The sequence below is a fragment of the Photinus pyralis genome, unplaced genomic scaffold (assembly GCF_008802855.1).
Source record: "Photinus pyralis isolate 1611_PpyrPB1 unplaced genomic scaffold, Ppyr1.3 Ppyr1.4_LG2, whole genome shotgun sequence".
Lineage (NCBI taxonomy): Eukaryota > Metazoa > Arthropoda > Insecta > Coleoptera > Lampyridae > Photinus > Photinus pyralis.
In genome coordinates, this window is record NW_022170403.1 from 12,364,937 (window position 1) to 12,380,992 (window position 16,056).

Below are 16,056 nucleotides of genomic sequence, written 5' to 3' on the forward strand. Positions count from 1 at the left end.
ACAATTAACAATGGCAAGGATAATAACATTTGTAACAAATTTGCATTAAACAAAATTTTAAATTCCAAATAAAAACAATTTTTGAGTAGTTGACATTAAGGTAGAGGTACACAGACAAAAAACAATAAGCAAATACAAGGCCATTTTGTACATTGCACACTTTTTTTGGTGTTTTTGTAATTGTATAATAAACTAGTGAAAATCTCATTATTATTGATTTACCCTTTGGAGCAAAACTTATTTCATAAACACCAAAGAACAATTTCGAATAAAAGCATTTGAAATTGTACAACTTCATTGTTTATAAGAGCTTCTTCAATTAAGTGAGGCAATGAATAGAAAATAGATTTTTGACTATTTGCTTATAGCAAAACTGAAATAGTACACTCTTTAATAATGAATTGTACACTACAAAGGCACACCTATTACATTCATTAAATTCAATTTAAAATACTTTCTGTATACATATATAAGTATTTATATTTAAAATACGATTTGTATTTGGGAAAAAGTTGTGTACGGATGGATGAGACAGACTAATTGGAAAATCTAGAAACGCATTACGTTAGGTAAACATTTAGTGTAAATAATATACAACAGAAAGTATGCTAATTACAAAGCAAATAAACCTAACTTTAGTTTAAAAAATAGAGTGTAACTATTGGCAGTTAACACATATTTCAATTGCTAACATTGAAAATGAGTTACTACTGCACTTATAATTCATTGACATTTCCAGGCTAGTTTCCGTTATCTGAATGGAATAGTAACTCAATAGACCTAATCTGCAATACCGATAACAATAATTGATTAACAATAAGGAGAATCAAATAATTAAAACTAATAACAATCCATAACAAATACATTCACACTAATAATGCGGAAAGGGCAAGCATTACACATTCACCAAATAAAAAATAAAACAAAACAATTTCATACCAACTTTTTTAATTAGAACATCCAAGCACACTTATTAGTCTTAAAATAAAGTTGGTGTAAAGCTAATGTAACGCCTTTGGAGGTAGATACACTTAAAAAGTACGGGTGCACATTGACGCACGAAATGTGTTGCAATTATTTATAAAACCAAGTACAAAGCTTAATTATCTACCATAATGACTATTATTAAGATAAAAAGAAAACCATTGAAACATTTATTGGCGACAATTTAAAGCTATTACTGGCAACTAATGGCACTGCACAAAACTCTTAAGATTTGTAGAATTAATATTGTAATAAATTTACAGCTACCAAGTATAGTATTACTAAATTTCCTTGTGGCCGCACTACTCCGCATTGTTGAAATATTCTGAGGCGTTCCCACGACATATTGGGCATGTTCTGTTGGACTGTTAACAAAAGATAAAATTAAAATTCACTTCAGCTCGATCTGGATTTAAAGAGGTTGATAAGAGAGGCCATCGTCTCGTGTTGACTACCTTTCGCCACCAAAGCTACAAAATAAACACATATATTTGCACGAGCGTTTCTTTTATATACGAATATTGCAAACTATTGAAAACAATCCACTATGCTATGACATCTGTAATATTTCAACTGTATAAAAACAAAGTGGGCTATTATAGATATTATAATTTCGAGTGTTAAGCTATGGAAGCTATAGGATGGATATCCAGAAACAAGTAAATTAGAAGATCCACCACCTTAACATTGTGGTAACTGGTGCTATGATTTGCGTTTCAAATTGCTAGTTTTAGCAAAGTAAGTAATCAACATGGATTAGTTACGTGTTACACATACACAATCCAAATTCTTGAATGTGTATTCAATTTGCTGAATTCAACTTTTTGTACAGTATAAAGTAAATGAGAAAGGATTGAGGTGAAATGCAAGCAGAGACGATACAAGGTGTCCCAGATAAAAGTAACTACATGGATATTTATAGATTTCACTTGCCAAAAGGCCTAAAAAAATTCGTTAACGTCATTCGAATGGGCGCAGTCACTAATATGAAACTACCAAATTTCATAATGGCGACAATGTTTCTATTAAAAAAAACAGAAATGTTACTTTTTACCCAATGCCCCAGAACTTTTAATTTAACCAAAACTGCATCTTTTACCCTTTTTTTATAGATTTTTAGATAAAGGTTACTACATTTAGTAACATGGGGATTTGAGAGACGGTAAAAAGATAGAATTTTAGTTAAATGGGAAAAGAGTTGCGCTATTCCTACAGTTAAACTGTAGTGAACTTAATAAATATCTACAGGGGTTTTTTAAAATCGAGTAAAAACTAAAATTTGTTTTTTCAAAAAATTTAAACACCATCGCCTCTTGTAAACCAATGTCATAAATTGTAACAAAGCACCTATTTTCCGCCTTGAAGTTTGCAATACTTTCATGACCACCTGGTACGTGAACACCCAGTATTTATGTTGGTTCTAGGAGGTAAAGGTAGAAGGTAAAAGTAATTTATTTAATTTCTAGAGTTTCACACGCCGTTACGGCAAACAAAAGCTGTAATTAATTCGCCGTTTGCAACCATTCACGTCAAGATATTTCATTTGCCTTTCTTTTTATTGCATCCAAAAGCTCTTGTCATTCAGAAGATGAGGCGAATTTAGAATTTCAGCTCTGTCAAGTCTTATTAGACGGTTTTAATTTCTTATGTTAATTTTAAAATGTGCATTAACGCTGCAAGGCCATGCAAATTTACTCTGGTATCAGTTTGATAAGAGACCTTTGGTCGACCTTAGAAATTCCAAAAGATGGGTGTTAATTAAATGATGAATTTAGAAATATTATTCGGCAAATTAGGCAAATGTAATTACCGATAGATGATTAAATGAGATGCAGAAAATAGCATCCGATTAAGACATGAGGCCTCAAAAGAAGCAGTCTTAATTTAAATCTTAAGACCAATTACAGATTTTTAGGACGCCCGTAGATCACACAGTTAAAAGTCATTGGTCCTTTGAGCCCAATCAAATTCTTTATGGCTTTATGGCATATAGCAAATTAATCCGGAATTACCTAACGGTAATGCAACAACACCCAACACCCTTTTCCACAAACGTTAAACATTTTGGCAAACAGAACTTCAACCCCAAACATAAAATCTATAAATATATCAGAAGTTGAACAATGTACCCACTCAATACAATTCTAAATAAGTATAAACATTCAAAAGATTAAGATAAAAAAATACATACCCGCAACCATTTATCAATGCATTTAGCATGGAATTCATGTGAGCATGGCAATACACGAAGCAGTTGACGAGCTTCAAAATCGCACATACAAACAACGCACGACGTTTGATCGCCTTGATGGGTGTCAGCGTTAAATTTGTAACTAACAAGCTGTTCAATTTCCAATTTTCCCAAGCCACGTGGTTTGGCCTCGCCCAATCGCTCTGCCAAATTGAGCAACGCTTCATAATTTTCTGTCTCTGTCGAATCGGAACTGCTTAGATCTGTTTGACTGAATGGAGACATCGGCGGGTTGGAAAACATTGCCCTGGTTGATACACTGAGTAAATTAGACAGAAATAATAATAATATGTAGGTATAATAACATTCAATCAATTAACCTTTCCAAAAATTTATTTTAATCTGCTTGGTTTTTGTCCATCAATAAATGACTAAAACGAAATGATGGGCCATACAGCGTTCCTATAACAAATTACTTACAGAAAATGTAAAAGGAAGCCCGAATACTGTGCAGTTGTAGGCATCAATGGACCATTATGATGCCAACGTGTTCGTGGCGGAGGTAATCTTGCATTGCGATGCTGCCGAGTGCGCATATGAAGAAGCTCGAGTTGGTTACCACGAGAGTCAGCTGGCATAAATATTGACGCAGGCGGAGACATTTGTAAGGAGGGGACATGAAGAGATGGAGTGGGATGTAAACTTGTATGAGTGTGGGGGTGGTGGTCATTTAATAGTTCCATTTCTAATGAATCTGGTCGCTGGAAAAAATAAAAATAAGTTAGAGTTCCTTCCTCAGACGTGTTTAATAGTATGTACAACAAATCGAATTTATTTCCTGATATTCAAACAAGGTAGTTTTAGATGTGACAATTTTTATCTGAAGGGAATATGATATTTAAATTTTCATTCAGCAAATTAGCAATTTGTCCATCGTTAGCTACAAACAAACCATATTGAGACATTTTAATACAACTTGTTAAACATAACTGACATTTTCTTCATAAAAAATGAGTCGAAAAAACGTACCTCAACTCAAAAAAACAAGTAAAACCAAGGCAGAATCGTGGCTCCCTTGATGAGAACTTTCTGCAAAAATCTCCCAACATTTAATTATACTTCTAAAAGTGGCGGGATGTAAGATAATGGTTCAAACAGTGGCGCAACGTAGATAACTCCGCCCCCCTCCCTTCGCTACACCACTGGGCCCAAATTAGAATGGCAAACAAAAAATTCTTTTATTCACGATCATACTGTCTCATAATTGTCATTTTAAAGGATGAGAAAGTTACATATTACAACACTTGTTTCTCCAGGAGGGAGTGAAGTAGATTCTCAAGGTTAGTAATATTTCATTACTAACCTCATTTTAGTTGCTGATATACTAATGGATGGCGCTCGCAACTGTTTGACATCCGCTTTATAATGCTATACTTTATTGAAATAAAAATAAGTAAAAACCATGTAGTTTTTTTTTACATTGATTTTTGAAGTTGAAAAACTTCCACTGGACACGTTATATAAAACTCAAACTTGAGTTAATGAAATTAATTGTTAGATTGGAGTGATCATTACTGTTTAGATTCCTCAGTGGTAAAGTGAAATTCCTGCCTGGGTATGTGTTGGGTTATTTCATCATGAGAATTATTATAGTTTATTGGGATTCTCAATTATGGCAGAAAGCAATAATAATCATATATAATGCAACAAGAGATTCGAAAATTGTTGGTAATTTTTGCATACTGCAGATACCAGTATTTGATGCGACGAAAATCGTGTCGATTTTCTAAAGCAAAATTTTCGGATCTCAAGATGTATTTGACTAGACAATTCAACGAGAAAATTAAAGAATACAAAGGTATTATATACAAATTATATACAAGTAATGTAGTTGCCATGATAATAAAAGGCTAATAAACAAAATTAACAAGCATTGTAAAACGTTGTATTTTTCTTATTTCGGTGTGCTGAAAATGGTCCGAGATTTCAGTATGGGCACAATTTCAACTTTTCTGCGAAGAAAGAGGGTACAGTCTCAACGCGTGTGCTAAGGTGCCTGAAGTAAGTCGTTTTTAAGGAAGCGTTACTAAACTAATCAATTCTAATGTTCTATTCTAATGGAAGGTGTCATTCAAATGAATTGTTTTGTACAAACTATAACTTTTCTGTGCGACTCCTTTTCGAGATCAGAGGGGGGGGGGGGGGGGGGGGGGGAGTAGAAATTGACTTTATCTTTGACGGATAATATTTTTTAAGGATTGCTATAGTATTACACCTAATGGCTGTTTAGTCACTTTACCTAACTGCATTTGGAAAACAAATCTTTCATTATTGACATCTTTACACCGATTATAATACTGTCACACTATTGTCACCCAATTTACACCTGTAACCCAAAAAGATCGCTATACGTTTTAGTATTAGGGGGGATAAAACTGACACAATAATTAATATTTAATGTTGATCATGTTGACGTTGACGGCTTCTCAGCTCATTAAAATAAGCATCTATACCCTTTCCTGCGCATCACTCTTTATACACATCAAAAATATGTGGGTTTTATGCTTTTTTCAAGGAGTAAATTTTGTACTGCACTTTCCCTTACTTCAGAGGGCGTAGATTGAAATTCTTCACTATGGGATGGGACATTTTTAAACCTAAAATTTTCAAACTTTCAATATTAATTATAGGTAATATCCAAATCTGTATTATCGACAAACAGTTTAACTAGGGCAATGTTACAGATGGCGCTTAACATTATTTAATGTTTGTTAAGAAAATGATTACAATGATGATCGTGAATAAAATCGTATACGAACCTCGTCAAAAGGTCATTTTTCTCAGACAATCACTTAAAATTCTTTGAAAAATAGTTTAGCATTTGATGCATAATACACTATCATTATTTATTCATTTTTCCTATTTTATCACATCAGGGTAAAGGAAGAGAGTTGCATGTGAATATTAAGAAAATGTCAAAACTTCATTTCTGTTTCAAGGATACCAGGTGACGCATAGTGTTTTGCAGGGTGGTCCTAAATATGATGTAAATACAGTAGAGGCTAATTCTTTGGCATATTTTATGACTAAAAGTTCATATAAACATAGATCCGCAAAACCCTAAAATCGTCTTTAATTATTTAACGGCAAAATAATTGACGATTCTGTTAGTATTAATTAAGGCGTAAGGGTCCAAACAACAATTTGAGTAAAAGAACTTACCTGTGGGGGTAAATGTTGATGTGAATGCGGATAATGTTGATTTGAAACAGGTAACGCATTAGGAGTATTCGTAAATCCTCCATATCCCTGAGGTGGGAAACAATTGGGATACTGTTGAGGTATTAATTGATGGGGAGGCGGGTAAATGTTATGTACGTGGCAGCTGTGCATGTGAGGTGGAGCACCAGGCGGAGCTGAGCAAAGTGAAATATGAGGCGGTGTATAACTCCAGACTGCTTCATGGTTGACAGGTATGGGCACCGATACCTAAACAAAATACTGAGTAATTCCAAATTAAATACTAGAAGTCACCTGGTTTAGATCCATCATTACCGTTGACTGATGAGGATGGGGATGCGTCGTAGGTGGGGGACTGGGTAAGAAAGGTTGATGATGAGGGTGTTGGAAATCATTTCTGTCTCTATAACGGGGACGACGAATTGGAGGACTTCCTTGCATATGAAAGGGCTAAAAGAAAAATGTGGTTAGTCTATTGCTTTCATCATTTTAGACGAGTAGCACGTTACCTGAAGATTGTGATGGGAAGCTGATAGATGGTGCTGTCTAGGAGATCTTCTTGGTGGAGATGCAGGTTGCGTATTTAGCTCAATGTGATGACCCGATCGTGATAAGCGTCTTCGTTTACGGGACGGACTTTCACTTTTAATACTTTCATCACTATTTTGCCTATAGAACTGAGGGGAGTGCTGTTGAAAGTGCACTGGACTTACGCGAACTTCTAAAAAGATATCATGGCAATACATTTTTTAAAAAATCAATAAAAATAATATAAACAAATCATGACATAAGTACAAGTTATGAGTAAATAAAATGTCACAAAATATTTAGAAAAAAGAGTTTTTTAAAAGTTCATGGATTATATAATTTTTTTATTTGGATTATATTTGGATATAAGGTAGTTTTGTATATGCTAATAACATATCCGAGCGCCTGCCAGCAATTTCGCATATGGCGCGGCGGTGGTGGGTGTGCGAAGATTTTGAAAATTCAAACAGTTTTATTATTGAACCTTGGTTTATTTTATTTATATCATTGCCATCCGATGGGTTCACATGACTACATCGCCGACTTTGAATGCGACGTCGTGGGCTCGAAACCCGGACGCGCGCATATTTTTTTATACATACAATAATGACAAAAAAAGCTTTCACAGCAACACATACGAAGAGGATTGTGGGTCCGCCAAATCAACGAATGTAATTTAAAAACTAATGCATAAAAAAATTCATTAATAATAAAACTGTTTGAATTTTCCAATTTTTAAACCTTTTCGACCGCCTATCACCGCCGCATCATCCGCGAAATTGCTGAGAGACGCTCGGATATGTTATTACCATACACGTAATGACGTAACTACCTTATATCCTAATATCATCAATCATAAAAATGCATTCATTATAAAAAGGTAGTAGATGGCGCTATGTTTGAAGATAAATACACACAGTAAAAACATAAAACGGCACCAAATTATTGTAAAGTAGAAATATCCAGCACTGCGAACAGAAATAAATGTTTGACATTAACAGCCAATGACACTTCGTCAATTTAATTGGCAACATAAACTACCAGCTTACAAAATTCGCCAGTCGTTTTATGTTTCAGCGTAACACTGACTCGTGCTTTATCCAATCACAGTGAAGGTCAAAGCTTCCATATGCGTTCTAGCGCTATCTTCTTAAAATGAATACAGTATATATCTGTTTATTTTAAGAAAGAAGCATATGGAAACTTCAACCTTCACTGTGATTTGTTAAAACACGGGTCAGTATTATGCTGAAAAAAAGGAGCGACGAATTTTGTAAGCTGCTAGGTTCTGTTGCCAGCTAAACTGTTGAACTGTCATTAGCTGTTAATTTCAAAGATCCAAGCGTAATATTTCTATTCGCAGTTTTGGATATGTCTACTTTACAATCATTTGGTGCCACACTCAGCGCCATCTACTACCTTCTTATAATGAATGCAGACTCGCTCACAGAATACGACCTTCTGACTAGCTCTTAAGCCGTCGAACGTCGGACGCCATGAGAACTAGGCTTAAGACTATCAATTTAATGCCTACTTTAACTCAGAAAATTTTAGTTTCAATGACAGTGGCGGTAACACTTTTTCTTACTACTTTTCCTGCCGCCTGTCACATTGGTAATGTCTGATTACTCCTTTCATCACCGACACATTCATATTAAAGCGCGATTCATACTATACTGCATTCATTATAAGAAGGTAGTAGATGGCGCTGTGTTTGAAGATCGACACACACAGGAAAAATATAAAACGGCACAAAATTTGAAAAATATACATATAAATCAAACGATATCACGCTTGGATCTTTGAAATTGACAGCTAATGACAATTCAACAGTTTAGTTCGTAACTGAAACTTCTAAAAGACAGAATTCGTCACTCGTTTTATTTTTCAGAGAAATACTGACTCGTGTTTTAACCAATCACAGTGAAGGTCAAACTGTCCCTATGCTTTCTACCGCTACCTTCTTAAAATGAATACCGTATATACGTACAGACACTGCTCCGTCACCGTTTCGTCACTGCACCTTCAAATATCCTTACATTGAAAGCTATAGACATATTCAGACTACACCGTCACATCAAGAACATTTTATGTTTTACGTTACCAGTACGGTGACGTGACGGTGTCTGTATGTATAGTATGAATCGCGCTTAATTCTGTATGACAATCGGAATTTTATATTATATTTTACATTAAAAAAAGGCAATTTCAGGAAAAATGTAATACAAAACTCGTCAGTAAAATGACACCACTGAACTTGAAAGTACTCTGCTCCAAAGCCCATCAACAAGCATGGGAGAATTTCAAAAGTAAAGTGGCAGAGTGTCATCGATAAATAAGGTAACTATCTCTAAGATAACTGTGCAGTGTGCACACTCTCAAACCGAACGTATGGATGGTCTTAAAACTTGGCATATAGATTCTGGTTAGTCCAAGTAAGAACCTGTGATGGGCGAAAGACGTCATTTACATCTTGCATGTCTGGTTCACAAAATATTAGTATCTGGTGAACCTTTATATTTGTATAATAAGTTAAAATTTCGAAGTAGTATTCACGATCGTAATCTCCGTAACCCATTCTTTCTTGACATACCAAAGCACCATAAAACCCAGTTTCATGGTGCATTTACTTATTTTGCACCACTCATTTACAATAACGTTCCGAACTTTCTTAAATTATTAAGTCCAAACGGTTTCAAAAAACACCTTAGAGTACTTCTTTATCACTGAATCATATATTTTTTATTTTTATTATTTTTTTTTTTTTTGCTTTACTTGTATGCTTACTTGTTCTCACCTTATAAATTACCATAAATTGTTTTAAATACTCCATCATGTTTCTGTACTTTTTTTTGTATCAAGGTTGGGATTAATAGCAGCCTTTGGCTGACACCCCGCCTAAATAAAGCCGTTATTATTATTATTATTATTATGTAACATATCCTGGCAGTTTTGAAATTTGAATCATTTCCGCTTTTGTGCATTTCATTAAAGTAGAAAAACGCACGCTACGCCACTGGAAATGTTTTCACGGGAAGTGCATAGTTCAAATTGCGCAAGGCTATTGGTCGCGTGGGGACGTTTCGCCTGAGGGGGCAGAACGGTCGAGGGTTTTGTTTGTTTTATGTGGGGGTATAATATACTTATTGTTTGCACATATTGGTATTTTTCCACCATCTTATTTTGCATATGTACCAAATGTGATATTTTTCATCCTGAATATGTTGTATGAAAACTGTTATGGAATGGATCTCGAACCCCTAACTCTATATTACGATGAGACAGGTCATGTCCTAGCCCAACAGAACACAAACCCTGAACATACCCCTATATATTATTACAATGAGACAGGTTATTTCCTGGCCAAAATGACAGGCACCTGAGCTCTACCCATGTTCTTCGTACCGTGAGTCCTCGGTGGTGAATGTTGAGTTTCGTTACACAACAGTCATAGGTAAAAAAAAATATTCATTTTCGTGAAACATGGTGGCACGATATTTTAAATATCAATGTAAATTCATGATTATGAGGAAGATAAAATTCACCAATGTTGTTGCACAGGCTAATCTATTGTAAAATTGTAAAAGAAGGGCGACTCAGGTTCGAAACTTGAACTTGTGCTAAAATAGGCGACCTTCTGCAACTTATGTTTTAATATACTATTTCCCTTTTGAGTGACAGAATAAAAAATACTAAAAATGCAAAAAATAAAAAGAATAAAAAAAACATTTCATCACCAGAATAGAAAACGTCAAAAATAAAATGTTCGTTGAAAAAGTGTTAGAATCTTTTCAATATAGATATTTCTCAATCTATTCTTAAAATCCCAACACTTTTTCAACAAACATTTTATTTTTAGCTTTTTAGTACAGATTCTGTGTTCTGTTGATGACGAGGTTGACGACAAGTGGTTTTTTTTTAAGTGTTTTAATTTGTTTAATGTTTTAAAGTGCATACAAATTTGAAGCCTACCAATTATACCCCTCAAGGGAAGTTTTGGTAACACATGGGTCTTCTTGACTACCTGCTTACTTCAAATGTAAACATGTCAATTACAGAAGTGTCAAAAGTCTTTTATTCATTCTATAGCAACTATATAAAGAACACAACCTTTTAACTCTCACTGAATAGCTTTTACTAGGTACCTACCAATACTAAATGGAAATCGTTAGAAAAGTTTGTAATTGCTGAAGATAACGATTAAGATAAATTCGGCAGTTTTGTGTGCTTACTAAAATTTCGTTTAGAATATTCAAAAAACCAAGTCTGTTTATAAATTATTTTTAAAAACAAAAAAACTAACTACATATCTCCATAACTACAAAAGTTATTTAAAAAAATGTTTTCACTGCTACAGAACAAACTCAAAAATGATATCAAAATGAAATTCAAGGTGGCGGTTACAGATATTTGCATATCATCACAACGCTTTAAACAGCAGACAAAGCTGCAAAACTTTCGACCGTTTAACCTAATTGCTATTTCTCCCACTAGATCTGAGGTGTCCTATATATCTGTTAATCGATTTTTTCAAAAAGTACTATTTTGCCTTACATCCTTCTTCATTTAAATTTTGCTTTAGGTCTGACTCCAATATGGCGGACGAATCAGATGTCCTTTATTGCAAGTTGTCTGCCTGCATTCTATACACTATACAATTGAAAAAATAGATTATAATTAAATTTTACATTTCATTAATGATAGTGAATTAACATTGATTCAACATGCTAAACCGTTCAGTAATTTCCGTAATAACCCAAGAGCTATCTGCAAAATAATTTCTCTGCTACTTTTTTCATCCAGTGTTGGTTGACTTCTCAGTTACACTTATAAAAATTAATTTGATTCCTTTTAGTACGTTGATCTGACAGTGTCATATGCTAAATTCATTATGTCCCAATTAAACCGATACTAAGAAATAAGAATGAAAAAGATACGAAGAATCGCATACGATTTTCAGTAGGGAAATTTTTTGCCAGTCAGCTCGTATTTGGAAACCAGACTTTTAATCCGGCTCATATTCAATAGCACTGATCCTTGAACTTGTAGAAATCGATTCACGGAACTTTGACATCGCTATATCTTTTCGTTCTCGTTAGATGGGGAACAAACGGACAGTTTTACCTTTATTTTCGAGTGAGCGGAGTTTCAGCGAAGGCTGCTCTACCAATCCAACCCCTATACATTTACAAATATCCATGCCCGAACTCGGATTCGAACCAGGACACTTAGTACCGTTGAATAGTATCAACTCAATTGCGTCACACAGGCCAACAATACATACATATATTTGGAATAAATGGATTTCTAAATATTTACTTAGATGAGTTATCAAGAACAAACAATTATAAGTTGAAATTAAACAACTTAATAAGAAAATTTATGATGATCAGTGTGTCACAACGCCATTATTATTATTAATAATTTACCTGCACCCTTTGAAATTGGGAAAGAGTGTACTGTTTGTGGTATTAGTGCAGTTACTTACTAATGTTGTTTATACCTTTCGTCCTCTCACTGTCAAACTTTGGGGTTATGTTGATGCAAAACAGACTGCAAAACAAACGTTTTGAGTTATTATAACAAATGCGTCCTTTTTTATTTATTGCTCCGAGTGTGACACTGCCAGATAAATATACTAAAACGAATCAAATTGATGTTTATGACTAATTAAGAAAAGCGACAGAGTTATCCTTTATCGGATAGATTTTGGATGATAGTTTCACGCCTGTGTTTCAAAAATGAACATCATTGACTTAATCTTCAAAAAATACGAAAAATTGGAATAGAAACTGCTTCAAAAATACTTATAAATAGAAATACAGGGTGTCTCAGATAGAAAGTTACTATATAGGGATTTCGAAAACGAAAATTTTGGTAAAATGGGAAAAAATTATGCCTCGAATTATGCTATTCTGAGCCCAATTATAAATTATTATCTACCTACAAGGATTTTCAAATTAGTTATTGAACAAAAACTAAAAATTGCATTTTTCCAAAGATTGAAATATTGTAGCTATTTTGAAAATAAATTTAATTTTTTTTTCTAAACCTTATAGTTTTTTCTAGAGTTTTTTTTTGCAATCATAGCCAACTTTGTTATTTCTTATTTCCGCCCTATTGGATATAGGGCATCATTAACTTTAGGTATCTCTAATAAAATATAATTTTTAAGAATTATTTTTTTACCATAAAGTTAGAAAATAAAGGTCTTCTTAATAAATAACAAGTTTTGACCAATAATTACAACAAACACGATTACAGCATTTGTTTTACAGCTAAGTAAGTTAAAAAACAATGTTTTTTGATAAATTTACATTATTCATCAACCAAAAATTGGCTTGTTATACATGGTTGAACAGCCTCTTATTTATCAATCCATCCAATATAGCGGCCATAAGGAATAATAAGTTGGCTATGGTTCCAAAAAAACCTAGGTCTAGACATCATTCAATTGGCTGTAGTCGCTAAACAAAACTATTAAATTTGGTTACAAGATGTCAACATTTCAATTTTTCAAAAAACACAATTTTTGCTTTTGTTCGATATTTTGAAAACCCCTGTAAATATTTTAAATTTTTATACAGGATACAATTGGGCTCAGAATAACATCTTTCTCTCATTTAACCAAATTATATGTCTTACCGTTTCCGAAATCCTCATATAGTTACTTTTACCTGGAACACCCTGTATAAAATGAATATAAAATAAACCAGAGAAAACTGTTTTAAAGGAATTACAAACAAGACGTCATCATTGTGACGCTGAAGTGGACCAGTGAGTAAAATAATTCGGCCCAGTATCAACCAGTACCATAAGTCTCATTATCCCAATCTCTGATTCTGTTTCAAGACTGGTTGTGAACTTGATGCTTACAAGAGACTTACCACATTATTTCAGCATTCAATTGTGTCTTAATTGATTTTCAACATAACCACTTAAAGAACAATTGCAATCCTATAATAAGCACAACAAACACATATTAAATAAATGATTTTGAAGTGAATTTGAATAGAATGAAAAACATGTTGCTTATAAAATGGATTTATCCCTAGCGATTATATAACTACAAAACAACGAATACATACCACGTCCATGTCTTCTTTGTGAATTTGAAAAATCTATAAGAGTTCTTTGTAAGCCCTCATTTTGTGAACCATTCAAAATCGGTGAAGAATTTTCACAAACATTTATATGTAAAGGCGGGGATATGTGTCTTCTATCCGACAGACCTAAATGATGCCTCCTTTCACCATTCTGTTGATACCCTTGGTTTATTCTACGATCCATGGAGTTAGGCATGTGACGACGATCTTGATGAACTGATAATTAATCAACAATTAGTACTTCAATGATAATAATCTTGTCATTGTTAACATATGCAGAGTGTATGGGGCCTATACTTATTAGTCACAAATCGTTTTTAAAATACTTAGTAGTTGATTGCATTTGTCACCAAAATTATACATCCAATAACAAATTAATTAGCAAATTAGCATGTAGATAGACCAATGCACTAGATGCCGCAATGAAAGTGAAAAAGTAAAAATGCAACTCACCCGAAGGTTCGTTTCCAACAAAATGCACGTGATTATTACGAATTGGTGGGCTAAGTTGCGATTTGGGATGCACATAATTTTGTTCCTTTGGCAGGGTGTTATTGACGGAACACTCTCTGAAAGATGACATAACCTTTTAGATAATAATTGCGGGTAGTATATTTTTAGCCTTGACATTACCCTCTGTTAAAATTGTTATCATAATCTCTTCCAAATTCTTTTGTATACCGATTCGGCCATCTGTGCCCGTGAGTTGCACGAGTGGAGTGATGATTATTAGTGTGCCGATTGAAGGACGAAGAATTTCTTCGAGGCGGGCCATGATTGTTGGAATTCATCATAAACCTTCCTAAAATAAACCTTTGTTGAAAAAAGGTAATCAACAGCTTTAAACACAAATAACCTTGGCTCATAGGCGCACACACACACACACAAACTCCCTATTGAGCAAGTGGAATAAATTTTATATTTGTAGTACTACACTATTGATCCAGTAGGAGTGCACATTCACAAAACAAAAACTAAGGAAAGGAATTTTTACACTGTTGTAGATCAAGAGTACTACATCACAACTATTTTTATAATTTGCACTTATTTTAAGCTCGGAAAGCACTTTACGCAAGATGGAAGCTCAAATTTCTATTAAACTTTTTCTTAATTGTGAAATCAGTTTATACACCTAATAACATCTTACTACACAATACCAACTCCAGCACAAAAGGTAACATTGAACAGTGGACATTGAGCAAGCGAGCGAGGTGAGGTCATTGGATAGGGTATTCTCAAAACTGTACGTTCCCATGGAATAAATTCAACTGGGGATTTTTAATAAACGGGAATACTATTCATTACAAAAATACAGAGGGGTATTAATATTTATTTAATAAGCAACTACATTCCATGTTGCTTATTACATTTTTCGCGTTATTAAGGGAATTGCGGGAGATGAATTATTGTGCAAATGTCAAATGTGACAGATAAGTCATTATTTTCCTCGGCATGTAAGTAACAAGATTGTAATGTCTGCTGTTAATAGCAACCAGTACTCTAATGTAGTTGGAGCCTTACATTTGACGTTGTCAGTCATGCATATAACTAGAGACGGAAGCACAAAAAAATATTTAGTAGACCGCTCAAGTTTGACTACAAAAAGTTATAAACAACCCATTATTCAAAGTGGATTGTTGTGCAGTATTGAACACTCTTCCTTCAGTATAGGGGAATTTGCTACACAATAACATTGACAGATACCTAGGATGCTGTATTGTACCACAGCCGTCTATAATTAGAAGCCATGGTGAGAAGTTTGGCAACGTTGTCCGAAAGTCAATCGGTGGGGCGATATAATTTTAATAGTCTTGTTGCTCTTGAAAAATTGCATTTTCCTCTCTCCTGTGTTTCGCCTTGGTGGTTTTAATACAGAAGAAAGATACTTAAGCAGCTTACAATTGTACATATATTTAATTTATTTACAAAAATGGATAATAACATTTTTATTTGACGTTAAAATTCGGAACGCTGTAAATTGGTAACTGCATCATAATGTGTTTTCCA

General features: G+C 33.9%; 1 protein-coding gene across 5 annotated transcripts; it reads right to left on the minus strand.

Annotated features, from left to right (window-relative positions):
* Window positions 1-824: 824 nt before the first annotated feature.
* Window positions 825-15,266, minus strand: LOC116163248 (RING finger protein 44). Of its 5 annotated transcripts, none has more exons than XM_031477116.1 (10): window positions 14,906-15,266; window positions 14,683-14,851; window positions 14,503-14,618; window positions 14,032-14,265; window positions 6,925-7,133; window positions 6,710-6,865; window positions 6,398-6,664; window positions 3,656-3,936; window positions 3,176-3,494; window positions 825-1,454 (listed from the first exon to the last, which is right to left on the minus strand). In XM_031477116.1, the coding sequence occupies exons 1-10, from the start codon at window positions 14,913-14,915 to the stop codon at window positions 1,353-1,355; spliced, it is 1,863 nt and encodes a 620-aa protein (XP_031332976.1). In that variant the 5' UTR covers window positions 14,916-15,266; the 3' UTR covers window positions 825-1,352. The 5 variants fall into 5 exon arrangements, with proteins under 5 accessions (XP_031332976.1, XP_031332975.1, XP_031332977.1 ...); XM_031477115.1 differs by having other exon boundaries at window positions 6,925-7,136; window positions 14,906-15,264; XM_031477117.1 differs by having other exon boundaries at window positions 3,176-3,482; window positions 6,925-7,136; window positions 14,906-15,263.
* Between the last annotated feature and the right edge of the window lie 790 nt (window positions 15,267-16,056).